The sequence below is a fragment of the Geotrypetes seraphini genome, chromosome 3, assembly GCF_902459505.1.
Source record: "Geotrypetes seraphini chromosome 3, aGeoSer1.1, whole genome shotgun sequence".
NCBI lineage: Eukaryota > Metazoa > Chordata > Amphibia > Gymnophiona > Dermophiidae > Geotrypetes > Geotrypetes seraphini.
Genome location: NC_047086.1, coordinates 331460178 through 331487353, shown reverse-complemented (window position 1 = coordinate 331487353; position 27176 = coordinate 331460178). Strand labels below are relative to the sequence as shown.

Genomic DNA, 27176 nt, shown 5'->3' with positions numbered 1-27176 from the left:
TTGTTACTTAAAAAATTAAAAAACGAACTGGGGTAACAAACACATGGAACAGTAGGAAAGGGGGGAAAAGAAAAAATACAATAAAAAATAAAAAAAACAAGATGAGTTAATCAGGTTGGGTTAGAACATAAGGATAATGTGAGAAAAGGATTTACAATCTTGAAAATCTAAGAGAAAAGGATTTACAATCTTGAAAATCAAAGAGGAGAGAAAAAAAAAAAAAGGGATATATACTCAGAGTTTAATACAAAACGATAAAATTAGGAATGAACCGAAAAATAAACTTTTAGTTAAAGGCTTCTTTAAAAAGAAAACACTTTAAACTATTTTTGAATTTATTCAAATCTTGTTCAAGTCTTAAATGAAAAGGAAGGGAGTTCCAAATGGTAGGGGCTGTAACCGAAAAAATAAGGTCACGGCGAGTACCTATAACTTTCAAAGAGGGAACATAAAGGGACGCTTGTGAGGAAGATCTAAGAACTCTAGAGGGGCTGTAGGGGATCAGAAGCCTGTCTATAAATGCAGGTGTATTATTTCTTAATGTCTTAAAAACTAATAGTGCTATTTTATAGGTGATTCTATATGAAATTGGTAGCCAGTGAGCATTTTGAAGCAGTGGTGTAACATGATCGAATTTTTTTGAACCTGTGATTACCTTTATTGCAGTGTTTTGTATGATTTGGAGGCGCCTTATATCCTTAAGATATGCCCCCTTTAACAAGGAATTGCAGTAGTCTAGCTTTGAGATCACTAGAGAATGTATTAAGGTATTGAGTGAAAATGAATCTAGAAGGGGAACCAATGAGCGGATCATTCTTAATTTATAGAAACAATTTTTTACCAAAGCACTGATGTGTAATCTGAAAGAAAGATTATTGTCTAAAATTACGCCTAGGATTTTTGTGTTGGTAGTAAGGTATAGAGGTTTGTTATCTATTAAGATTGGGTTGATTAGTTTTACACCTTCTCTCCCTGAAAAAAACATAGATGTAGATTTATTAATACTTAAAGAAAGTTGATTATTGTTCAACCAATCGTGAACTTTGGCCAACTTATGGTTGATTTCGAGTATATCCTGGGTGCTTGAAGAATCAATAGGGTGTAAAAGTTGGAAATCATCCGCGTAGGCATACACTGTAAATCCTATAGATTGACAAAGAGTTAAGAGAGGGGCCAGATAAATATTGAAAAGTAATGGAGACAATATGGACCCTTGAGGTACACCATAATTTGTTTGATAAGGCTTTGAAGTAGAATTGTTAAAGTGTACAGAAGAAGATCTATTGGTAAAATATGACTTAAACCAATCTAAAACTTGGTCTTTGATGCCAATGGAAGAAAGACGGTGAAGTAGTAAATGGTGATCAATAGTGTCAAAGGCTGCCGCTAAGTCTAAGGAAATGAGAATGACAGATTTGTGTTGGTCCAGAAAGTAATGAATAGTAGTAACAAGACCTAATAAAGAGTGTTCAGTTGAGTGATTCTTGCGAAATCCTGCTTGATTGGGATGCAAGACATGAGTTTTATCTACAAAGTCTGATAACTGTTGAAAAACTACCTTTTCAGTTAGTTTTGCTAGGAATGGAAGACTCGCAATTGGACGATAGTTAGAACATTCATAAGGACTGGTTTTAGAATCCTTGATAATTGGTAGAAGAACAGAATGTTTCCAGTCTTCTGGAATTGATGATGTAGACAAGCTTTTGTGGATAATTTGTAGAATAATTGGACCGAAAATTGAGAAGTATCGTTTAAGTAGAAAAGGAGGGAATGCTTCATTTTTCGAACCTTTAAGTTTTATTGATTGAAACAACTGTTTTAGTTCAGATAGGGTAGGAATGATAAACTTGGAGCATGTAGCTTGAAAATTAATTTGATCTTCATCAGAAATAGCAGGAGTTTTGTTGGATATGTTAGCTTTGATAGTATTAATTTTAGTATAAAAAAAATCAGCTAAACTGTCAGCTGTGAGGGAATCATTGACAGGAATATCCGGTTTATGTTTAAAGGTAGTTAATTGTTTTAACATTTTGAAAAGTAAAGAAGAATTCTTAGTCATAGATATTTTTTTATTGTAATATTTTTTTTTTGTTTCGTTGATCTTTTGGCGGTAATATTGGGAATGATTTTTGTACGTTTCCAGATTGTTTGATGTGGGTTTGGCTCGCCATTTACGTTCAGCTGAACGTAACTGTTGTTTTAGTAATACAAGAGAAGAGTTGAACCAGGGATTTTTTTGTTTTTTTGGAGAGATAGTTTTAATTGTTATAGGAGCAATTTTATTTAAAAGAGATTGACAGGTGTTGTTCCAGGTAGTTAGTTGGTCGTTTATAGATAGAGAGTTAAAGTTATCCAGATCCAGTAGTGGTGTAACGAGAAGCGAGTCATCTATATTTTGTAAGTCTCTTACTTTAATAATTTTGGGAGATCTAAAGGGATCATGAGGGGGGTAAATAACTAGTGTTCGAGGCTGTCCGCTGCGGGGCTCCGTCGGTGACGTCACCCATGTGTGGGAATATCTGCATGCTGTCCCTGGATAACAACCGTTACGGTAAGTAACTGTGCTTTCCCTCCCTTCTTCCATCCTCTTTCCCAAGTTCATGCCTTGTTTCCAAAAACGCATTCCCTCCCCCACCTCAGCATCTCTTTCCCAAGTTCATGCCTTGTTTCCAAAAACGCACTCCTTCCCCTACCTCATCATCTCTTTCCCAAGTTCATGCCTTGTTTCCAAAAACGCACTCCCTCCCCCACCTCAGCATCTCTTTCCCTCCCTTCCTCCATCTTCTTTCCCAAGTTCATGGCTTTTGTCCAAAACGCACTCCCTCCCCCCTTTTGTGTTCCGCCTCCCAGCCCTCATCTGCAAGCAAAATGGAGCGCGAGCCACAAGGCTCATCTTCTTTTCCCTACCTGCCCTGTTGCAGCACACAGCCGACCGAAAGTCTTCCCGATGTCAGCCCTCCCTCCGACGTCAGCGCTGACATCTGGAAGACTTCCGGTTGGCTGTGTGCTGCGGCAGGGTAGGTAGGAAAAAGAAGACGAGCCTCACGGCTCGAGTGCATCGAACCCCACAGGATCCCCGCGTACCTAGGAGGCGTCCCCATGGGATCCCTGTGACCCTAGGGAGCATCCCCAAGGGATCCCCGTGACCCAAAGGGGAAACCCGCGGGATCCCCGTGAATCCCTTGGAATTCCCGTCGTTCCCGTTCCCGTGCAGCTCTCCACTCCAGACCCGCCCAAGCTTTGCCCCAGACCCTGCCCCCATAATAATAGTATTAATTGTAATGCAATTTCTTCCAGGGAAAGGATCTCTCCATTCACTGACTTTAAGTCCTCTGCTTTGCTAGAGATCATTACTGAGTCACTTTGAGAACTGAAAGTAGACCCTCTGCAAACCCTATCCTCCCAGTGTTCTCTTCTGAGCAGGGTCTGGGCTTAACCCAGACATGAGGATCCTAGTCACAGAACCCTGGGAGACCATTGAAGGCTCCCTGAGAGCAGATTATTTAACTATCAGGGCACAATGCTGTTGAGAGCTTCCCATGTCCAGCTCATGGCCAGTATGTTCTGAGCGTGGTGTCAAGCACCACCACTAACCATGGCTCTGTAGGTCTCACAAGAGTTTTATTAATTTCCTAGCCCTAATCCACCAAAAATGAGAATTGTCCTTGTATTCACAGTGGCAAAAAGAAAACAAAAAATCTGCCAACAAACTGCCTCTGTCCTGTCCCTTTTACAAAAGGATTTTCTGCAAACTATGAGTGCCCAAAGCATTATGACATTTCTGGCATGCCCAGAAGAAACATGGAAGTCCCTTTACCTTCCAACCTTCAGTGCTCAGATCCGGTATAGGTATAGGATGGTTGGAAGATTACATTGTCCCCGTTAATGGACCAATAATCACACAATAATTCAAAAAAATACTGCAAACAGATACTAAATAGAAACCACAAAGAGCAGTAATAAGTCTAATAGACTCTCAGAGTGGCCCACTCTGTCTACAGCACCAAATGTCTAGTAAATAATATAATAATATAATAAGTGAAGGAGGGTCCTCAGTGTGAAAAATAAGCATGTGTAAAGCGCTGGAGAATTTTCTCTCCTCGCTTATCCTTCACACTGGGGACCCCTCCTTCACTTATTATATTATTTACCAGTGCTGCCCGATTCAGAGAAAAATATTTCGATTCGATTCGATTCACCCTGTTGAATTGATTTTTCGATTCGATTCACTGTAAAAGTCAATAGGTTCTTTGAGTGGGAACAACCTGATGTCTCAGCACTTGAGGAAAAGACCACTTAATAATGTTTATAAGATAAATCATATAAATGATTATACTGAAGCAGGGTGTCCTCAGCGTGAGAGGTAAGCGAGGGGAGAAAATTCTCCAGCGCTTTACACAATAAGGCACAGGTTAATCACCCTCTGCCTGCAGTGCACACCATCATAGGGCACCTCACGTGTGCTCAAATTAATCAATGTGATAAATTAAACAGCGATATACAATTGGTCAATCACACGAGTGCAAGATCAAACAGGCTGTTCCCACTCAGAGAACCTATTGACTTTTACTGCTTTACTGAGTAGATAATTAAGCAAATTTCTGATAGCCTACAGAAATGATTCTCAGCTTCCATCCCCAGCCCCCAAGACTCACCAGCCCCCAGTCCGATTCTCAGTTTCCATACCCAGCCCCCCTGCCTATTCTGAGCTTCCATCCCCAGCCCCCAAGACTCGCCAGCCCCCCTGCCGATATCAGCTTCAATCCTCAGGCCCCAAGACTCACCAGCCCCCCCTGCCGATTTCAGCTTCTATCCCCAGGCCCCAAGACTCACCAGCCCTCCTGCCGATTTCAGCTTCCATCCCCAGGCCCCAAGACTCACCAGCCCCCCTGCCGATTTCAGCTACCATCCCCAGCCCCACTGCCGATTTCAGCTTTCAACTCCACGCCCCCTGCCGATTTCAGCTTCCAACCCCAGGCTCCAAGACTCACCAGCCCCCCTGCCGATTTCAGCTTCCATCCCCAGCCCCCTTGCCGATTTCAGCTTCCATCCGCAGGCCCCAAGACTCACCAGCCCCGCTGCCGATTTCAGCTTCCATCCCCAGGCCCTAAGATTCACCAGCCCCCATTCCGATTCATTTACTTACTGGACTGGATATTAAATTGCGGGGAAAGAGCCAGCCAAAAATAGTATTTGCTGCTGCTGAGGTCTGCTGCACGAGGTCTGCTCGCTCGCCGATTGACTCTCCCACTCCTTTCATTTCTTCTGATATAACTTCCGGTTTCACAAAACTGGAAGTTACATTAGATGGGTAGAGTCTGGCGGCCAGCAGTGTGAAATATCCCAAACTCATCTTGCAGCTGAATCGGTAAGTCCGTTTTTTAACAGAAACGACCCTATTCAAATTGATTCACCTGATTTGAATCGGTGAATCGAATCGTGAATCGGGCAGCACTATTATTTACTAGATGATTGGTGCTGTAGACAGAGTGGACCACCCTGAGAGTCTATGGGATTTATTACTGCTCTTTGTGGTTCCCGTTAATGGACCAGCATCACCTTTAAACTTGCCAAAACCGATTTCACCATGTCTATAGATTCAAAGACCTGAGTCTGACCCTGACAAAGCAAAGTAGCCTTTCCGATCAAAGCAGTTGACTGCCAAGAGGCATGAAATTCTGCAACAAGGCCGCAGCTGTCAAGTAATCCTGGAAACAGAAGATCTTTTTAATTTCATAATTCAGGTACTTCCTGCCTTGCAAAGCCTGCAGATTTGCAATTTTGTGAGCATAATTGAGGATTTTTATAATTACTATTCGTGGTCTTGCCCGACAATTACTTGTTCCCCAAACGGTGGGCACGTTCAATTTTTAGGGTCCCAGAAGGCTCAGAAGGAATAATTCTTGTGAAAATAATGCTTCCAATAATCCCATGCATTCCAGATCTTTAACACTCCAAAATGCCCGCTAAACTCAGACTGCTCCTTTGGGCCTGATTTTCGAGGTCCTCGAGCTTTTTCTGGCCTGCTGTGAGTTCTTTCCAGTTCTGTGACTGGGAGTCCTCTATAGCATGTCCTCCAACTCCCCCATGTGATGCTTAAAAGTTGCAAAATCTCAACATAAGGCCTCCAGTTTACCATGGACTTGATCCAACTTTGCATTGATCAGGAGGAAACATTTGTCCAGTTCAGCTTCCATCCTCATCATGACTTATGCCAGTGTTCTTCAACCTTTTTACACCTGTGGACCGGCAGAAAAAAAAGAATTATTTTGTGGACCGGCAAACTACTAGGACTAAAATTTAAAAACCCCGTTTCCGCCCCATCTCCGCAAGCTCGGTCCCCACAAATCATCTGATCCCATCCACACAAGCCTCAGTTATGATTTTATATTGAATGTATTTTATTAAAGTATAAAAAGAAACAATATTCTGTACAATTGTCATTTTATAAATACAAATAATTCAGAGCAAGGATCAACAAAACCCCTGTCTCCCCTCCCCTTCACATATATCCCCTCTACTATCAAGAAAACTGAACAAGCCAAATTATTACAGAATGCTACACAGAAATATCATGCTAACAGAATACTGCAGTCACACATGACAGGAATAGTTTTAGGGGAGTGCAACTAGGGCAACTGCCCCCTGGTCAGAGAGCGCCCTAAGCCACCTGGAAGCTAAAGAAGCACTTCCTGGGTTTTGCAGTCCCCAGTTATGTCTAACACCAGCTCTAGCAGGATATATATTTCAAATCTGATATATTCTAATCACAAAATAGAAATAAAATTATTTTTTTCTACCTTTTGTCGTCTCTGGTTTCTGCTTTCAATCTTCTTTTCACTCTCTTCCTTCCAGCGTCTGCCCTCTCTGTCTCTTCAATCCAGCATCTGCCCCTTCCATCCACTGTCTGTCCTCTCCCCCTTCCATATGGTATCTGTCTTCTTTCTATGCCCCTCTCCCCTTTCCATCCAGCTTGTACCCCTCTCTCCTTTTAGATGATTCATTCCAGCTTCATTGCTCTCTTCATTTTTATCTCTCCTACACCAGATCTATCATCGTTGTCCCTCTGCTTATTTTTCTGATGACCCCTTCCTATCATCAATCTCTCTACTTTATCATGCCTGTGTCTCCCCTTCCCCTCCTCTAATCTCTCTGCCAGTTGTTTCCTACCTTTTTTCATTCTCCCTTCCCTCCTCCTCCTGTCCAGCAGTAACTCTCTTCCCTTCCTCCCCTCCCAGCAGCATCTCTCCTTCTCCCTCTCCAGTAGCAACTGTCCCTTTTTTCCCTTGCTCAGCAGCTTCCCAGACTCCTTTCCCTCCTCCCCTCCCAGCAGCATCTCTCCTCCTCCTTCCCAAGGTCTAGTAGCAGCTGTCCTTTTTTTCCCTTGCCCAGCAGCTTCCCAGATTCATTTCCCTCCTCCCCGCCCAGCAGAATCACTCATTCTCCCTCTCCAGTAGCAGCTGTCCCTTTTTTTCCTTGCCCATCAGCTTCCCAGATTCCTTTTCCTATTCCCCTCCCAGAAGCATCTCTCTTTCTCCCTCTCCAGTAGCAGCTGTCCCTTTTTTTCCCTTGCCCAGCAGCTTCCCAGATTCCTTTCCCTCCTCCCCTCCCAGAAGCATCTCTTCTTCTCCTTCTCCCTCTCCAGTAGCAGCCCTTTTTTTCCCTTGCCCAGCAGCTTCTGATAGTGCCTTTCTCCCCTCCCAGCAGCTCTTCTTACTTCCCAGCGCAGCGATTCAGGAAGGCAACCTCAGGTCCTTTGTTGGGTCACGCCGCCTCTGAGGAAAGAGGAAGTTGCATCATCAGAGGCAGCCGCGACTCAGCAAAAGCCCTGAGGCTGCCTTCGTGAATCGCTGCGCTGGGAAGTAAAGGAGAGCTGCAGAGAGGGGAGAAAGCCACTGTCGGAGGCTCCCCAAGATCTCTCCGGCCCAGCGCAGACTAGAGAGTTGCACGGGGACAGAAATCCCACCCATCCCCGCCAAAGTCCCACCCGTCCCCGTGAGGAATCCCACCCGTCCCCACCCGTCCCTGTGGGGAATCCCTCCGTCCCCACCCGTCCCTATAAACTTCAGAAATAGTTATTTCATTTAATTATGCTACTGAATTAAAGGCTCAGGTAGAAACCCATTTACAAATAAGCAAAAAGACTTTATTAATTTGGAAATATTAATTGGGAAGAATACATACTTTGTAAACGGGTTTCTACCAGAGCCTCTAATGTTTATAAATTTTTATCAACACAACTAATATACTACTATAACCTGAAGAAAAAAAAAAAAGAAATAGAATTATTTTCCTACCTTTGTTGCCTGGTTTCTGCTTTCCTCATGTTCTCATTCAATTCCTTCCGTCCACTGTCTCTCTTCCCTCTGTGTCTTCCATTTGCTCTGTTACTGTGCCTCTCCTTTTCTCCCCCCTTCCAATTTGGTCTGGCACCCATCTTCTTCCCTCCTCCGCTCCCCCCATAGTCTGGCATCTCTGTCTTCTTCCCTGCCAGCGTCTTCTCCCCACTCTCTCTTCCCCATGTGCTTTCATTGTCCTTCTCCCCCCCTCTGTCTTCCCCATGGCCTTTCAACGTCCTTCTCCCCCCCCCACCTTCCCCATGGCCTTTCAGCGTCCTTCTCCACCCCTTTGTCTTCCCCAGTGCTTTCAGCATCCTTCTCCCCCCTCAGTTTTACCCATTTCCCTTAAGCGTCTTTTCTTCTCCACTCCACCTTTCCTCCCTCCCTACCCCTTACCTTTGTGGCGCTTCCCCACCCAACCGACAACAGAACAGGCCTGGTCGTACAAACCTCCCTGCCCTGTAGCCGCGGATCTAAATTACCTTCTTACAGCTGCTGTAAGAAGGTAATTTAGATTTGCGGCTACAGGGCAGGGAGGTTTGTTGGACCGGGGCTGTTGTCGGTCGGGGAAGCGCCACAAAAGTAACCGGACCTGGCCGGCTGTGCTGCACCTGGGGCGGACCGCCCCCCTCCCTTGGTACGCCACTCGAGCCGCGAGGCTACTCTTCTTCTCCTTTCCTGCCTTGCCGCACAGAGCCGAACGGAAGTCTTCCCGACGTCAGCGCTGACGTCGGAGGGAGGGAGGGCTTTGTTTAAGCCTCCCTCCCCTCCGACGTTAGCGCTGACGTGGGAAGACTTCCGTTCGACTCTGTGCTGCAAGCAGAGCAGGTAGGGAGAAGAGCCGCGCGACTGGGTACATCCAACCCCGCAGGAACCCCGCGACCCTCGGAGGCGTCCCCACAGGATCCCCGTGACCCGAAGGGGGAACCCGCGTGATGCCCATCGTCCCCGTTCCAGTGTAGCTCTCTAGCGCAGACTTCAGATGTTGATCTTGCCGGCCCAGCGCGGACCGGCAGGAAATTGAAGTAAGTCAATCTTGCCGGCCCTGTGCGGACCGGCAAAAATTTCCTACGGACCGGCGGTTGAAGAACTGTGACTTATGCGGCCACCTCTGCTATCTAGGTCGAGTTGTTAGAGAAGCAACCATCTTATCCTCAGGTGCCCGAGTTCGCTCTCTGTCCTTCTGCTTCACATTAGAAGCCATAATGCTAAAAAAAATGCTGGCAATGCAAGCATTGGCAAAAGTAAGAACTATCTTCCAAAAGAAAAAAACAGGTTAGGATCACTTAAAATGTAATAATTTGGGGGTTTAAGTGGAAGAGGTAATAGGAGAAATAAAGTTCAGCTGCCTCTCTCTAGCATTGCATCACTTGATCACAGTGCACTTGATATGTGTCCGTACAGGGTTCTGTGGATGACGTCACCTACATGTGGGAATATATACAGTCATGTGAAAAAATTATGATACCCCATGAAATATTTAGTTCTTTCTTAAGAAATGTTAACATATCAATATCAAATCTTTTTTAAAAAATTTATCTCTTCAACGAAAGTGATGTAATTGCAGGTAAACAACAAAACTTTTCCTTGATTTACTCATGAAACAAAGATATCCACAAAAATGTATATTCTAACAGGAATAAATTAGGACACCCTACATCCCAATAGCTAGTGTTACCCCCTTTGGCTGAAATAACTGCAGTGAGATGCTTCTTGTATCCATCTACCAGTCTCCGACATCGGTCTGAGGAAAGTTTGGCCTACTCCTCAATGCAGAATTCTTTCAGCTGTGAGATGTTTGACGGGTTTCTTGCATGTACAGCCCATTTCAAAATACCCCATAGCATCTCAATGGGATTCAGATCAGGGCTTTGACTTGGCCACTCCAGGACTCTCCATTTCTTAGTTTTCGGCCAATCCTTGGTGGATTTACTGGTATGTTTTGAGTCATTGTCGTGTGGCAGGGTCCAGTTCCGCTTCAGCTTTAATTTTCTTACAGATGGTCTCGCATGTTCCTCAAGTACCCTCTGATACACGGTAGAATTCATGGTGGTTTCTATGATAGTGTGCTGGCCAGGTCCTGCTGCAGCAAAGCATCCCCAAACCATGACACTTTCACCTCCATGCTTCACAGTTGGTATGAGGTTCTTTTCCTCGAATGCTGTATTTGGTGTATACCAAACATGTCCTCTTTTCTAGTGTCCAAATAATTAAATTTTAGACTCATCTGTCCATAGAACACTATTCCAGAAGTCCTTGTGGTTGTCTACATTCTCTCTGGCATACTTCAGTCTGGCCTTGATGTTTCTCTTAGAGAGCAAAGATTTCCTCCTTGAACACCTCCCATGCAAGTTAAATTTGTGCAGTATCACATCAACAGTAGCAAAAGCCTGCTGTAGGTCCCGTGATGACATTTTAGGGTTTTTGGAGACTTCTTTTAATATCTTATAGTCTGCTCTGGGGGTCAACTTGCTTGAACGGCCAGACTTGTACACTATTTTCCGGACCATGGAATGGCTAATGTCAAATTCTTTCGAGATCTTTTAAAATCCCATACCTGATTTATAAGCTGCTACAATCTTCTTTCTGAAGGCCTCGGACAGCTGTTTTGATCTCACCATGGTGTTCACACGCACGACATCAGTCATGAGCACACCAAACTAAATGTCTGAGGTTTAAGTAGGGCAAACCTCCTTCAAAATGCTGAGTAACGATGTTCTAACCATGTGCACCTGATGTGATACACCTGTGTGTGATTTGAGCCACTTTAAGTGGGAGGATATGTGGGGGTGTCCTAATTTATTTCTCAGGTAGGATATCTTTTGTTTCATGAGTAAATTAAGGAAAAATTTTGTTGTTTACCTGCAATTGCATCACTTTCTTTTATAGAGATAAATTTAAAAAAAGATTTGACATCAATTATGTGAACATTTCTTAAGAAAGAACTGAATATTTCATGGGGTGTCCTAATTTTTTCACATGACTATATATTCCCACATGTGGGTGACGTCATCTACGGAACTCGATACGGACACATATCAAGGACCTGTCACTTTAAATTTTAAGGGAGTGTGATCACATGATGCATTGCTAGGAATCCAGGATCAAGGTCCTCAAGTAGGTCCTTTAGTATTTGGGTCTTGTTGCAAGCTGATCTGGCATTACAGTAGAGTGTTGGGACTGGGGTGAGAGAGTCAGAGGTGAGGTTGGGTAGGTTGGCAGAAGGAACGGGCTTTAAAGAGGAGTAGTTAACTCCTCAGGGCTTTTTTTGAAGGGGTGTTTTCTGGTGCGCATTAGTGCGGGGATTCTGAGGCCAGGGCAAGTAATACTGACATTTGTGGAGTCGAGTAGATTGGGGGGGAGAGAGGGGGAGGTTTGAAGCAGTGAGTAGAGTTGGTAAATGAGCAGAGTAAGAGAAGAAGGAGTCAAAAAGGTGGCTTCATGGTGAGATCTAGGAGAACCAATAAGAGGGCTGGAGGCAGAACCTGTTTGTTTATCGTGTGGGGATCTGGAATTAGAGGTTTGGTTCTTGTTGGGTATTAGATAGTAAATGTCTTGGGTCTTGTTTGATTCTCTGAATAGTGACTTAAAACAGATGAAAACTTAGCACCTAATTGCTACTAGAGAGACAAAACGGAGGTAAAAACTTGAATCAGAATGAAAAACTTAGCACCCAATTGCTTCTAGTAAGAACATAATTGACCTATAAGACAATTGCTTCTAGTAAGACATTGAATCTAGGAAAGCAAGACTTAAAAGGAAAGCTTAGCACCTAATTGCTTCTGGTAAGAGCTAGAAGACTTAGCACCCAATTGCTTCTAGTAAGAACATATTGACCTATAGGACAATTGCTTCTAATAAGACATTGAATCTAGAGAGACAAAACTTAAAAGAAGACTTAGCACCTAATTGCTTCTGGTAAGACATAAACAGGGTAGAACTTAACAGCTATTGGTTTCATGTAAGGACTTGGTCAGAGGTAAAGCTTAGCATCTAGATAAGGTAAAAAATTAGTAACAATATCAGTCCTTTCTGCACACGGTGTCGGGCAGAGGAAGGATGGCGGAGATGGCGGGAGGGGGCTTCCTCCTTCCTCTGCCTTAAAGAGTTGCTAAGGGAAAAAAACTTTTGGCGGCCCTCAAATGGGCTGAAGAGAGCAGGAACTCTGGGAAGGGCAGAGTCAAGCCCGAGCTGACCTTCACGAGCGGCGTCGGGCGTCGGGACAAGATGAAGGGAAGTTTCCTCCTTCCTCTGCCTTCCCCTTCACAGTGCTGCTTCTGGGAATGACCTGGTCTGCTGAGCCCTTAAGAGGGCTGGAAGGCAGGCCAGGAGAAGAAACGGCTGCTGGGGGCGGGGCTAACCACCAAAAAAACGATCTTGCCCTCTGATGCAGTGAAGGGGGATGCCTCAATCTCCCTTCACCTTCATTGTGCTGCTTTTGTGGATGGCATGGTCTGCTGAGCCCTTAAGAGGGCTGTAAGGCAGGCCAGGAGAAGAAACGGCTGCTGGGGGTGAGGCTAACCGCTGAAAAATGATCTGGCCCTCCGGTGAAGTGAAGGGGGATGCCTCAATCTCCCTTCCCCTTCACTGTGATGCTTTTGTGGATGGCATGGTCTGCTGAGCCCTTAAGAGTGCTGGAAGGCAGGCCAGGAGAAGAAACGACCCACCTTTTACAGTGTTTCATCATGTCAAGGTGGTTCTCAGAACTCATCCTAAATTCCCTCCCAAGGTAGTCATGGAATTTCATCTCAATCAATCCATTGTGCTTCATGCCTTCTTTCCAAAGCCTCATTCTCACACTAGAAAAACTGCTCTTCATACATTGGACTTTGCTTTGGCTTACTGTTTACAAAGAAGTAAGCCTCACAGGATTTCACCTGAACTGTTCATCTCTTTTGACCCTAGAGAACTATATCCACATGGTTAGTGGCCTATATTTCCTTCTGCTTTGCTCAGGCTGGGCTGCAGCTCGAGGGAAGTGTTACAGCAAATAAAGTCTGAGCTATAGCAGCATCAGTGGTTTTTTTGCGTTCCACTCCCATTGAAAATATCTTCAAAGCAGCTACTTGGTCCTCATTTCACACATTTAATCTCACTACTGTTTAGAATCCTATTCCAGATGAGATGGTCGTTTCAGCCAAGCAGTTTTACAGGATTTATTTTTTTTCCTATTTGGCCACCGCCACCCCATTCAGTAAGCTAGGGAGTCCAGCATGTGAGAATATTGAGCAGTAGTGGCTCGTGGCCAGTAGGGGGTGATGTTTATGGGACGGTAATGGAATGGATATCAGAACATGATAGTGCAGTATTTTTGTAGAGTTTTTCTACAAAAGTGCCTGTTTTTGTATGATTTTGGGTAACTCTAGTTAGATACAAGCATATGTGTTAGTTAAGGCCACGCCCAAATAGAAGCGTATGAAAAACGGGTGAATAAAAATCTGAATATGGATGCAGTCAAAGCCAGAAAAACACACTACAGATTAATATTGAGGGACGGTATAATAATATTCTTTTTATGTACTTTGCTATTGGGCTAGATCATGGAGGAAATCGGGATGTGCATGGACTCCATTTTGTGTTCAGTTTTTTCCAAGTCTTTGTTTAGGCTTCCTAGCATTGTGGTGTTAATTGATACCAGATGTGCCTTAGGCTGGCTAGGAAGAAGTATCCCAAACTAAGATATAACATGCATTAAATATGAATGAAATACAAGTTATGAATCAAGTTATGAATGTATGGAATTCTTGGGCCCAAGCAAGTGCTGAATGTGTGGTATGAATGGATTTGTAGTACTTAAAATGAAATGGTTAAGTTAGAATCAGAGATCTGATTCTGTAACAGTCTCTAGCAGGGAGAGGGGGAAAACAGCCCCTTCTTCTCGTCTTCCTTCTCCTTTATTGTAATGACAAGCAGGCTGACTAATTTTCAGCACTGTTTGTAGGTAGCATGAAAGCAGGTTTAGAACTTTTCAGCAGCTTGTTTGATACATAGACAAATTGTCTGAAATAAGTTTTAAGAATGATAAAGGAATATTGGAAATGTTATAAAATGTTAATGTATATTCAGAAATGAATGTAAACAGAACAAAAGTAATTTTCTGAAACTTTTTTCTTTGTCTTAACTTTTAAACACCTCCTTTGTTAATTTTGATTGGCTGTCAAACCGATGATGTCACACTTAGCCAAAAGTATATAATAGAGTGTTGTAAAATATTGAACTGAGTTCGTTATCAGAAGACCAGCATTTTGGCAACTATAACGACCTCCCACTAATGTAACTGTTAACGCAAGCAATTATGCTTCATTCTTTTTAGTTTCATAATGAAAAAATATAAACAATAGCTAAATAAATACATAATTATAATTATTATATTTTGGTAAAACGTTTGCATTGGTGTCACTTTGCATTTTTTGTTATTTTTCACACCTTGAGTGAAAGCTAGTAGCTTACTTTACAGCTTCAGCTTATGAGTGCGCCGGCGTCCAGTTCCCATGCTCAATATGCTGCCTGCTTGCCCAAGGATAAAGCACAATTGCTTACCATAACAGGTGTTATCCGGGGACAACAGGCAGATATCCTTCCCACTTCCCCTGGTTGTCTTCTTAGCTTGTTTACGAAACTGAGGAACTGCGAGCTGACGTTGGGAGGGAAGGCACTGTGCAGGCAGTCTCGAAGATTCTTGAGAAGACACACATGTAAATTTTGTTGCACTAATTTACAGCACATTTTGTTAACTATCCCTTGAAGTACCATCAACTTGATTTATCCTATAGAGAAGAAGGTAATTTTGTTCTAGTTAGTTACAGTAATATTCAAAATTCAAAGTCAGTGCTTCTCTTCCTTCTTGGAGGTCTACCTAGCCAAGGCTTAAAGCAATGAATATTCAATGAGATAATTTTGCATATAGCAGAGATCTCATACATATTCATTATTGTGATACTGAAATCTTTAGTCAAAATGTGGGTTGAGAAGCACTATTCTAAGTAACCAGTTCAAAAGTAAATGCTCAAATATAAATGTTTAAACATTTTGGACATTGTGAAATCATTTTTCCATAGCCCTGATTAAGGCTACTTGAATTCATAATTTTAGATATTGAATGAGTTAAATTGCAATATATGTTTTGTGTGATACTTGGTGCTGTTAATATAAATTTTTGTAAAAATTTATTTTCTATTGTAGATTACAATTTAGTGTTCACCTGAAGAATGTATTACGTGGATATCATCAGATAGTGAAGCAGGTATAAACTTTACTTTTCTTGAATGCATAAAAAAATAATTCTGTGAATAAATTTAACACTAAGAAATTGCACACCTTAATTTTTAAATATTTTGTGAGCCTTGTATGCAATGATTTTTGCAGCATTTAGTGGAAATAATTATGCTTATTTTCTGTGTTTTGTAGTTTCATTCTAAGAATAATGAATAACATTCAGATATATTGTTTCACTAATATTACAGAAATCCCAGAAAATATTTAAATCACTGCGCTTTGATAGTAATTCAGAGGAAATAATAAAAAGGGGTATTTATTTTACTATTAAAAAACATATATGAATGCTATTTTTGAACCCCCCTCCCCAGTAAGGGCTCCTTTTACTAAGGTGCGCTAGCATTTTTATCATGCGCTGCAGATTAGTGCGCGCTGCCCCCGCACTATTCATGAAAACTAACGCCAGCTCACAAGCAGGCATAGAATAAACTGAGGAAATAGTGACATTCTTGTAAAGGCATAGTTAATAATTGTCTGGTAAAACGGTGCTGTCATTCTACAACACATGTTCTGTTACTTCCCTTCTGGATTCCATACTCTAGGTGTTCAATCCCTTCTCGCAATCCAGGAGTTGTAGAAATATAAACACTTTTCTGAGCATGTGCTCCTCTTACCTTAGATAGTGAGTTAGAGTCCCCTACAGTTTTCAGTTTCTCTATACAATCCATGTAAAGGTCTTTTGATCTACATCTTTTTCTTATTTTTTTCTCTTAAAGTTAATTTTATTTTAGTGACTTCAGTGCCGTGAGACCCCGTGCGGTATCCTCTACTGGAGGAAAAGACACAGTCCCATGGAGCTGGACTGCTGCTTCACAGGTGGATCTGTGGTGCCAGCCTGCTTTGCCACCCTTCTCAGACTCGGGGTCCATTCTCCTGGGAGTTTGCTTGTCCTCTGACTCTGTCAGGAGTTTAAGCGCAGGCTGTATGTATGCATTCTGAGTAAAAGTCCCTCTGGGTTTCAGGGCACAGGCTGCATTTTCCGCTCCCGGTCATGTGGAGAGGTTCCGTGGGGGCGGAGGTTATAGTTGGAGTTTTTCTAACTGGCAGTCCGAAGATCTACAAGTTTGGTCATTTGAAGCAGTTTCTGAGGCAGAAAATCCTTTTCCTCCATTCAGCTGCAATGTAACAGAGCTGGCAGACAGGCACTTCACAGACTATAAGTACATCGCCATTATTTCCTATGGGAGCTTCAGGGGTGGTTTGTGGGACTCTGTTAAACTCATTTATCCTAGGACAAGCAGGCAGCATATTCTCACATGTGGGTGACGTCATCCACTGAGCCCACTATGGACAGTGATAAAAGTGTACTTGCACTTTAAGTTTTCAGAAACTTTGTAACTGCCTGCACCGAGCATGCGTGAGTGCATTCCCGCCTGACGCCGGCTCACTGTATCTCAGTTCTTCATTTTACATGGAGCGAAGAAGTGTCTTCCTGTCAATGATTTTTCCTTTGGAACCTTTCGGCTAGCTTTTTCCTGCTAGTTTCTTTCTTCTTCGGTCTGTGGAAAAAAAAGATATTTTTCCCCTTTTTTTAATTGGGCCTCAGTTGGGCCTTTTGGCCCTCTTTTTTTTGTTCTTGCCGGTATTTTTTCCTCTTCATTTTCACCATTGAGTTTTAATCTTGCTGTTGAAATTTTCCCGTCCATGTCAATCTTCTAGTTGGTTCAAAAAGTGCTGTCTGTGCCAGCACCCTTTCTCAGTCAATGACCCGCACAGTTGATATTTGCATTGTTGGGGTCCTGAGCATCAGGTGGACAGTTGTACTTGTTGTTCTATCTTATAGAAACGCTCGTTGAAGGTTTGTCTCGACTATGGACTCTGGTGTTAAATCTGAGCCTTCGGTACTTTTGGTACTGACATTGACATCAGATGTGATTCCTGTATTAAGCAAGCCTGTTAAGAAGCTATCCTCGTCCCAGCAAGTGTCGCAGGCCTCTACCACATTGAATACCTTGATGCAGGCCAAAAGTCAATGCCACTGCTCTCTTTCAGTGCAGTTTGTGTCTCCTTCAGGAAATGCATCCTCTTCGAGGTCACCCATTTCTCGACACCCTACCGCACCGATGGTACCGGCTGTTGAGCCAAGGGTACCGGTGCAAATTTTCAGGGAACAACTCAGTGAGTTTTTCTGGAGGGAGTTCGGTGACATGTTCAAATTGCACTTGACACCGGTGCTTGCATTGACTCCCTTAGTACTGGCCCAGCCTGAACATAGCATGCCAAGGCCATATGGTACCGATTCCAGGACTACATTGAGATGCCGGTCTCCATCCAATCAGCGATCTTCATCTCAACGTTGCTCCCAGTCAAGACATCGATGTTCTCCATCAAGGCATCGGTCCTCTTCATCAAGACATTGACGTTCTATATCGAAGTATTGACGTACATCACATACTTCCAGGTCCAAGATCCTCAAGTTTTTCATCCTCATCATCTTCATTGGATCGGTACCACCATCATCAGGGCAGTTCTTCTCGACGTTCTCACCGATCCCATCCAAAACCGTCATCATATAGAGCATCCTCAGGAGTTCACAAAGTTGATTCTGACCTCTTCTGTCATACTGATTCTGAATGTGAGTCTGCATTATTTGCTCCTGATTCATATGGTATCCCTTCAAAGCCATCTCCTCCTAGAAGACGATCTCCTCCTGAGGGGCTTTCCTTTACTAGATATATTAGATAGTTAGAGAAAGCTCTCCCTGTCAAATTGGAGGCTCTCGCTGAACCCAGAGTGGAACTCTTGGATGAACTGGAATGAAACCCCAAAAGAGCTTCTTAAGTTGCCTTTACACAATCCGCTTAAAGGAGCGCTCTTAAAAAACTGGGAGATTCCCCTTTCTGTCACTATAGCTCCAAGAAAGTTTAACTCCCTCTACAAAATAATATGTCCTGGCTTTGACAAACCGCAACTTCCACATCAATCGTTGCTTGTGGAATCGACTTTTTAAAAGTCTTCCAGCTCTAGGGTTTATGCCACTACGCCACCAGGACATGAGGGGCATACTAAGGATAAATTTGGTTGTCGTCTTTACCAGAACTCGTATGTTAGCCAATTGAGTTCTTTTTTTTTTTTTTTTTTTTATACTCATTTTTATTGAGCACAAATGGTACAGCATATCAAAACAGTCAACAACCAGTAAAAACAATCAAGAACACACATGATAGATACAGTTCACCAAGAGCAGAGCAATGAACACAAATAGGTCCCGTGTTGGAGAGCGGAACTGTAAAGCGTAACTGTAAGGTGAAGTAACCTCAAAGGTACAATCGTTCAGGTACATTGTAATAATGAGCAGACAAAAGCGTCAACAGCAACGCGTGCCAAGAATATAAGAAATAGTAATAATACTTCTGTACTCCATAAGGCTCAGTGATTATATAATATACCATTGCAAAGGAGAGTCCCAATAAACCCCCCACCCCCCTGAATGACCATTCCCACAGACGCACACAACATTCACACACCATACACACTCGAACCAGTTCAGACAAGCATGAAGAGCAGCTAAAAGAAATGGGATGGAATGGCTAAACCTGGATGGTAGTGTCAGTCAATGGTAGGAAAAAAGAGCAGAGAATGAGCATGAAGATAGGTATATGAATATGAATATGAAAAGGACGATCAAAGATACAGACGAAACGGGAAAGAGAGGGAAGAGAGGAAGAGGAAGAGGAAAAAAGGAGGAAAGCAGAAAACAGAGCATAGGGCGACCTGCTCGGGGTGGAGACAAATGTTACCAAAAGTCCATCCCCATCTAGGCAGACCAATCTAACAACTGTTCAGGAATCTATCCCACATAGCGCTGTATTCTTTCCAATGTTCCTGAACACGCGAAGAATAAGTTTGTAATTCATATAGTCCTAGAACCTTCATGCGAGATGTCCAGAGCGAGTAAGCCGGAGCTTCAGTGGATGCCCAGTGCTGTAGAATAATCTGTTTTCCCAGCATAATCGCATGAAGGATAAATTTTTGAGAGGAGGTGTTAAGCTGCTGATGGGCCAGGTCCTGCACATCCCCCAGCAACAATGCAGCCGGGTTCCAAATCAGGGTGCATCGAAGGGTGGAATCCAGGCAGGCTCGGACAGAATCCCAGAAAGAGAGGGTAGGACAGAGAAAGAAAGAATGCAGATAGGTTCCTGGAGAAAGCTGGCATTTGACACAAATGTCATCTTTCCAAAGTTTCATAAAAAAACCTTTTTGACGGGAGAGATATGCGCGGTGCAAAATTTTGTATTGAGTTTCCCTCAGCGAGACATTTTTGAGAAAAAAGTAGGTATTGTGGAAGAAACTCTGCAGATCCTGGAGAGAAACCTCCAGTCCCACATCCCTGCCCCACTCATCCGCTATAGATTGGAGGCATATTTCCCCCTGAAAGTCTCGTCCCTCCTTATACCAGGTAGAAATCTTGTTTTTCTAAGGAGGAGTAAGTAAAGCCTTTTCGTCGAGAGTACCGCAAACCCAAGAAGTAGAGGGGATATTAGAGAAGGAGGAGAAATAATGTTTGATCTGTATGTAAAGGTATACCTGTGTGGTGCGGAGCCCCCAGTGAGCTCGCAAAAGGGGGAAAGAGGGAAAGTTACCGCCCCCCACATGCAACAAGTTAAGTATAGTGGTGTCACGTTCAGTGCGGTCCCGCAAACCTGGCAGACCCTGCAATCCGGGTGCAAATCCCGGGTTGCCCAGTAAAGATAGGAAGGGGGACGGAGTAGGAACCCTGTGCTGCAGGCGACGCCACCACATCCACGCTTTGCGGAAGGCACGTAGAAAGTCTAAGGTGACCGACGAGCCAGAACTCCCATGAATAAATGACACAAAAGATATAGGGGAGCAGCAGGAAGACAGGAGGCCCGGCGGGGAGTATCTACGGTGCGTGGTCAGCTGTTCATGAATCCACCGGAACAATGCGGCCACATTGTAGAGGCGAATGTCTGGCAGACCAAGGCCTCCCTGCTCTTTACTGCGTATTAGTTTATTAAAACCTATGCGAGCTCTCTTGTCCTGCCAGATGAATTTACGGATGATGAAATTATAGTGGCGTTCGTCCTCCCGGCTGACCCAAAAAGGTACGGTTTGGAGGGCGTATAGGAGTTTGGGGAAGAGAACCATCTTGACCAAAGCCACGCGGCCCATTAGGGACAGGGGGAGGGAGCGCCACCGATGGCAAAGAGATTTAATCTTCCCAATGATCGCTGAGATGTTAGATTCATAAAGAGCTTTCGGGTCCTTATGTAGGAGTATCCCCAAATATTTCAATTTCCCGGACGCTATGCCAACCCCCAGACGTGCAGACCAGGTGTTGTCTGTTGACTCGTCGAGGAGAAGAGCCTCAGTTTTATCATAGTTAATTTTTAGGCCCGTAAAAGAGCCAAACGAGTTAATAATATGCATTAAATGGGGGAGATGAATATCCGCATGATTGACATATAGAAGCATATCATCTGCGAACATACTGATACGGAACTCCGACCCCCCCACCCCCAGGCCCTTCAGGATGGTATCTTGACGGATTCGGATAGCAAGGGGCTCAAGAGAAAGAAGAAAAAGCAGTGGGGACAATGGGCAGCCTTGTCGTGTGCCACGGCCGAGAGTAAAAGGATCCGATATCCCCCCATTTATCAGTAATTGTGATTTGGGTGAAGAGTAGAGAGTGGATACCCAATGCACAAAGTCTCCAGAGATGCCATACTTTGCAAGCACCCAGAAAAGGTGGCGCCAGGAGACCATATCAAATGCCTTTTCTACATCTAAACTGGTGATTAGTGCCCTGCTCTGAGCCCGAGGTGGCGTTTGGAGAACCGCCAAGACCTTTAGTAGGTTCATGGAAGCATGTCTTCCAGGGACGAAACCCACCTGATCCTCATGAACCAGTTCTGGCAGCAGTGCATTCAGCCGTGTTGCCAAGATTCCAGCCAGAATCTTGATGTCCTGATTCAAGAGCGAGATTGGTCGATATGAGCCTAGCTGGTCCGTGGGTCTTCCGGGCTTCGGTAAGATAATTATATGAGCCGTATTATGTGTATTTCCCGGGGGAATGTCTGAACGAAGTCCCATAAAATAATCTTGGAGAGCGCACAAAGCGGGAGGCGGTAAGAGTTTATAAAATTCCGGTCCGAATCCGTCCGGGCCCGGGGTTTTAGCTAATTTTAACCGTCGAATAGCTGATTGCAATTCCTCACCACTAATCGGCCGGCTGAGAAGAAGATTTTGAGATTCAGAGATGGTAGGTAAGCGCAGGTCCGAAAAGAAAGCATCCCGGGCCTGATCATTAGAAGGCTGCTCAGCATAAAGCTGCCGGTAAAATTGTACGAATTGGTCCGTGATTTCCTGCTGCTTGGTATGCAGGATACCCGCTTTATCCTTAATTTGCGTGATAACATGCCGAGTGCGAGGAGGCCGGATTAAGTTTGCAAGTAGTTTACCAGTTTTATTACCCCATGCATGCAATTTATATTTGTAAAAGTATATACTTTTGGTAGCTCTGTGAGAGAGTATATCGTTAATCTGACGTTTCACTGAGTGGAGTCGGTCCCTCAGCCCTTGAGCAAGATTACCTATATGGGAACGCCGCAGAGTTTGCAACTCAATAGTTAACTTCAGTAGTTCCCCATCCCTCCTCCTTCGAGCAGCCGCAGAGTAAGCGAGCACGTGACCTCTCATAACGGCTTTGGCTGCTTCCCAATACACCACAGAGTTGACATCCCCCACACTATTTGTGGCAAGGAAGTCCTCCCACTTGCCCTCCAAGTATAGTTTAAAATTAGGGTCAGAGTACAAATGAGGAGACATCCGCCAAATTCTGCCAGGTGATGCGGAAGAGAACTGAAAGGTAGCTCCCAAAAGTGCATGATCCGATACCAGTGGTGCGGCCATAGTAGCCTTAGACAGTTTCGGGAACAGCCCAGCAGAGATAAGTATATAGTCAATTCTAGTATATACATTGTGGGGATGGGAAAAGAATGAAAAATCACTATCATCCGGATTCAGGGTCCGCCAGGCATCCAGTAATCCCAATTCTCGAAGGAGAAAGGGTATACCCCTGTCATAATGGCCTTTAGAAGCTGTTTTAGCGGGTTTGCGATCCACCAGGGACTCCGCCACCACATTGAAGTCACCCCCTAGAATCATTTGATGAGAGGAATAAGGCGCTAAAAGTCCCACAATTGCAGAGAAGAATGCATGAGAATAAATATTTGGTGCATAAATAGAGCCTAACACTATAGGGATTCCCCACAGCTCTCCAATCAAAAATATGTATCTGCCCTCAGGGTCAGTAATCTCCTTATGAGAGGTAAAGGGAAGTTGTTTATGGATCAAAATCGCTACCCCTCTCTTCCGGGAGGTGTAAGCGGAGAATCCCACCTGTCCCACCCATTCCCTGCGGAGTTTAAGATGCTCAGTGGCTGACAGGTGAGTCTCCTGAAGGAGTGCTATATCACATTGCTCCTTTTTCAGGTAGGATAGAATTTTTTTACGTTTCACCGGGGAGTGGAACCCATCCACATTCAAAGATTTGACAGAAAGACTAGCCATAGAAAAAGACATTAGAGGTGAATAGCAGAATCCAAAGTCCATAATCGCTGGATACAGGGCAGGGGGCGTCCCAGCCAAATCCCCCCAGCCCTGAATCCGCGAGAAGTATGCAGCCATCCCACAGCCACAGCCAACATACCAGAAGAAGAAGCACCACACGCCTCTGCCTGTCAAGAAAAGCACAGTCATTCATCCCACAAACATACCCCCACACACTCACATCCCTCCCCAATCCCCCCAATTCCCTTTTCTTTCCCCATCCCCCCCTCCCCAGACTAGTTAGTCTACCCCTACACAACATTACAGCGTAGAAAAGAACATCAGCTCCGGGCCGCCCCCACAACATACAAATAGTATATGTATAAGAAAAAAAAAAGAACACGCAATATATAAAGGAGATGTAACAGTTAGTGCAACTAGAGAAGTATGCCATGACATGCGTCAGAGGAAAATATACAGAGAACCATCAGAAAAACAACTATATGCAATCAGTATCTAAATCAGAATGCACGGTTAGAACAACAGTAGCAACCGAAATATGGTTGAATGGTACTAGTAAGGGGTACCCCCCTGAGAGTCCTTATAAAACAGGAAGCATTTAGGTGGTGGGAATTTCCAGAGTGTAATATTGCCATAAACCTGTATGAATGGTGTATAAGATCCATCATGAGTGGAAGAATAAGCAAAGCTGTGAAAAGAAGGTAAATAAATCCCACACCAGTGGTCTGCCAGCCTGTCAAGGCCCTGCTCCACATGGCCTTTGTCGTATGGGCGGAATGCAAGATCAGGCCCCACATATGCCTCTCGGGGGTGTAAACCTAGGAGTCAGAGTCAGCAAGGCCTTACCCCATTCAGTCAGCCACTCCTGGCAGGTTTCGATCCGCGGGTAGCTTTTGGATGAATTGTTCCATTGCTTGTGGATTCTCCAGAAAGATAACCTTATTGTTATGAAAGATCCTAGCACGTGCAGGGTACTGAAGAGTGACTCTGATGTTTTGTTTGTAAAGCTCATTACAAAATGGAGCCATGGCTCTGCGTTGATAGGAGACTTGAGGCGAGAAGTCTTGAAAGATAAGAATTTTCTGCCCTTCAAATTGCACAGCGGCCCCTCTGCGATATAGGGATAGAATCCTCTCTTTGGTCGCATAGTTGAGGAAACGCGCTATGACCGGGCGCGGGCGTTGGTCTTCCTCTCTGCGTGTGCCCACCCGATGAGCCCGTTCTATGATCACCGGGTTCAAAGGCGGCTGGAGGTCAAAGATTGTGGGCAGCCATGTTTCCAATCGGGTGCGGAGATCCACATCACGCACCGAGGTAGGTATCCCAATAAACCTCAGGTTATTTCTGCGGCCGCGGTTCTCTTGGTCCTCCGCTCTGTCTTTCAATGTGGTGGCAGAGGTTTCCAACGAGCGCAGCCTTTCCTCGAAGTTATCAGTGCGGGCCTCCTGTTGAGCTATTCGATCCTCCGCTCTTTGCAGCCGTTGAGATTGCGCTTCCAAACCCTCTCGCATCTCTTCCATAAAAGATTGTATCTTAGCAAGTTTGTCATCCATTACGAGGGTTAGAGAGCGAGTGAGTTCCTGCACAGCAGCCTCCTGGAGGGTAAACATGGGCACCTCGTGTTGCTCCGCCATCTTGGGCGCCGGCGAGGTGGGTTTGGCCTTCACTCCTCGCTGTGGTTTAATTGGCATGCCCCACAGGAACCCAGCAGAAAAGTTGATTATCAGATGCCCCACAGTTTTGGGTGAAGTCCGCTGTGAAAACCGCGGACCGCAGGTGCCAGAAATCAGGCTTTTATCGCAGATTTGAAGCGGAGCAGCCCGGAGCCGAGGAGAGGCACGTCCGATCAGGTCTCCAGCATCACGTGACCCCCCAATTGAGTTCTAAATTACAACTTCTACATGTCTTTTTATCTTAAACATCTCATCAATAAGTTGACTGATTTTGAGCAACATATTCCATCACACCGCTTACTTGAATTTCAGCAGACAACTCAAAGTCTCCTTCAGACACAAAAATATATGGCAAGAATAGCATTTGATGCTTCTGAAATGTCATCCAGAGCATCCGCCATGTCTTTTGCTATGAGATGTCTTTCGTGGCTGAGAGTCTCTGAAATGGATATTAATTTGCTGGACAATGACTTGTTCATCCCTTATACATTCACCAAGTTTTATAGGGTGAACGTAGCAGCTCAAGAGGACTCCTTGGCCGCTGTCTGTCTGTCTTTCTCTCTCTCTCTCTCTCTTTGGCCGCTGTCTTTCTGTCTCTCTCTGTCTCTCTCCTTGGCCGCTGTCTGTCTTTCTGTCTCTGTCTCTCTCGGCCGCTGTCTGTCTATCTTTTTCTCTCTCTCTCTTTGGCCGCTGTCTGTCTGTCTTTCTGTCTCTCTCTCTCTCTCCTTGGCCGCTGTCTGTCTGTCTTTCTGTTTCTCTCTCTCGTTGGCTGCTGTGTGTCTCTTTCTGTCTCTCTCTCTCTCTCTCCTTGGCCGCTGTCTTTCTGTCTCTTTCTCTTTCTCTCTCGTTGGCCGCTGACTGTGTGTCTGTCTTTCTTTCTCTTTCCCTCCCTCCCGTTCCCTGACTGTGCCCCGCCCACCTTCCTTTGGCCGCCCCCCACCCCACCTCCCTCTCTGTGGCAATTCAGAGATAAGGGGTGTTGGATCACCGCCGGGCGGGCAGAGAGTGTGGCTCCTGTCAGCTGCAGTGGTGCTGTGACTCAGAGGGGAAAGTGGAGGCAGAGGAGAAGGCCGTGTGACCAGGAAGCGGCAGTGGTTGTGGCTTTTGCTCCCCTAGCTCCGTAGCTCGGTCGCTGCCGCCGCCTACTTCTCTCTCTGATGTCAGCTCCGAACGTCCACATGCACACGTCCCGAATGTGCACACGCCGCACTCTAACATTCTGACGGCCACGGAGCTACAGAACACGCAGGTAGAGGTGCGCATGTGCTCTTAGGGTTTTATTATTAGTGATATATATATATATATATATATATATTTTTTTTTTTTTTAAATTTGTATTAATCAGTTAATTTTTAGTTTTATTTGTTAATCTGGTTGCAATAGGGTATTATTATGTATTAGAGCTGTTAATTTCTTTCCTTTGCTTTTCTTTCCTATTTAAATGGAGTTCTTTTATAAATTTGATTGATTTATATTGTAAACTCCTTTGATCCTTTTTGGCTGTATATGCGGTATATAAAAATTTTAATAAAAATATTAAAAGAATGTTAAAAACTGTCATTCTCCACAGAGGCTGCAGCACAGCTGTGATCTGAGTAACTTTATCCTGGAATTGAAAACTATTTTGGTAAGTAGTAATGAACTAAGGTCATCATACTGAAAATTTTCTGTTGAGAAAACAGGATTTTTAGAATGAAAATGAATAAAGATATATATTTTAAAAAAACCCAGGATTGAGCCAGGCATACAAGTTGGTGACATTATCTGATAGCGCCAGAATGTAGCTGCTGTCCCATATCTTAGAACCCAGTGAATAGTTCTGAGCATGTGTGATCATTCCTACACATTGCAGTCTTTCTTAGCTTTTTGGTTTGTTTCTTAGCTTTGCCGAGAGGATGTGTCATAGTGTTTTCCCAACATAATTTGTTATTTTCATTTACTTTTTACATCATACTGTCAAAGTTCCCTGACATTATTAATCTTTTGTCTAACTGTGATTATTTGTTAGAATGCTATCTTTTTGTCTTAACCTCTTGGTTTGGGAACTTTCCACCCTAAAGACTTATACCCATTTTGCTTCAGCTGTGGGGATCCCAGACATGGCTTCAATAATTGAATGTGCCTTATTTTGCTAGACCAGTTCAGACCAATGAGTTAAGCAGCAGATGGAAGTAGAGATGCTAAATTGTTTCATTGTCGTCATCAATATAAGAACTGGTGCAGCCTGGAATTCTCCAGTATTTCTTTACCTCTAGCAGGTGGTGTACGGCAGTCTGGTGCAACAGATCCCTTATTCAGGCTGACTCCCCGGGTAATAGTCCATGGTTTGCAAATGCTGAAGTCAAGTCCATGGGTT

The 27176-nt window shown here is 44.1% G+C and overlaps 1 protein-coding gene across 4 annotated transcripts in view; it reads left to right on the top strand.

The window, feature by feature from the left end:
- Positions 1-27176, top strand: part of FANCL (FA complementation group L) — a 133172-nt gene that overhangs the window by 11895 nt on the left and 94101 nt on the right. For all 4 annotated transcript variants that reach the window (XM_033936308.1, XM_033936309.1, XM_033936307.1 and 1 more), the window contains 2 exons: positions 15522-15582; positions 26391-26447. In XM_033936308.1, the coding sequence (XP_033792199.1) occupies positions 15522-15582; positions 26391-26447 (118 nt within the window). The remainder of the gene's footprint in view (positions 1-15521; positions 15583-26390; positions 26448-27176) is intronic.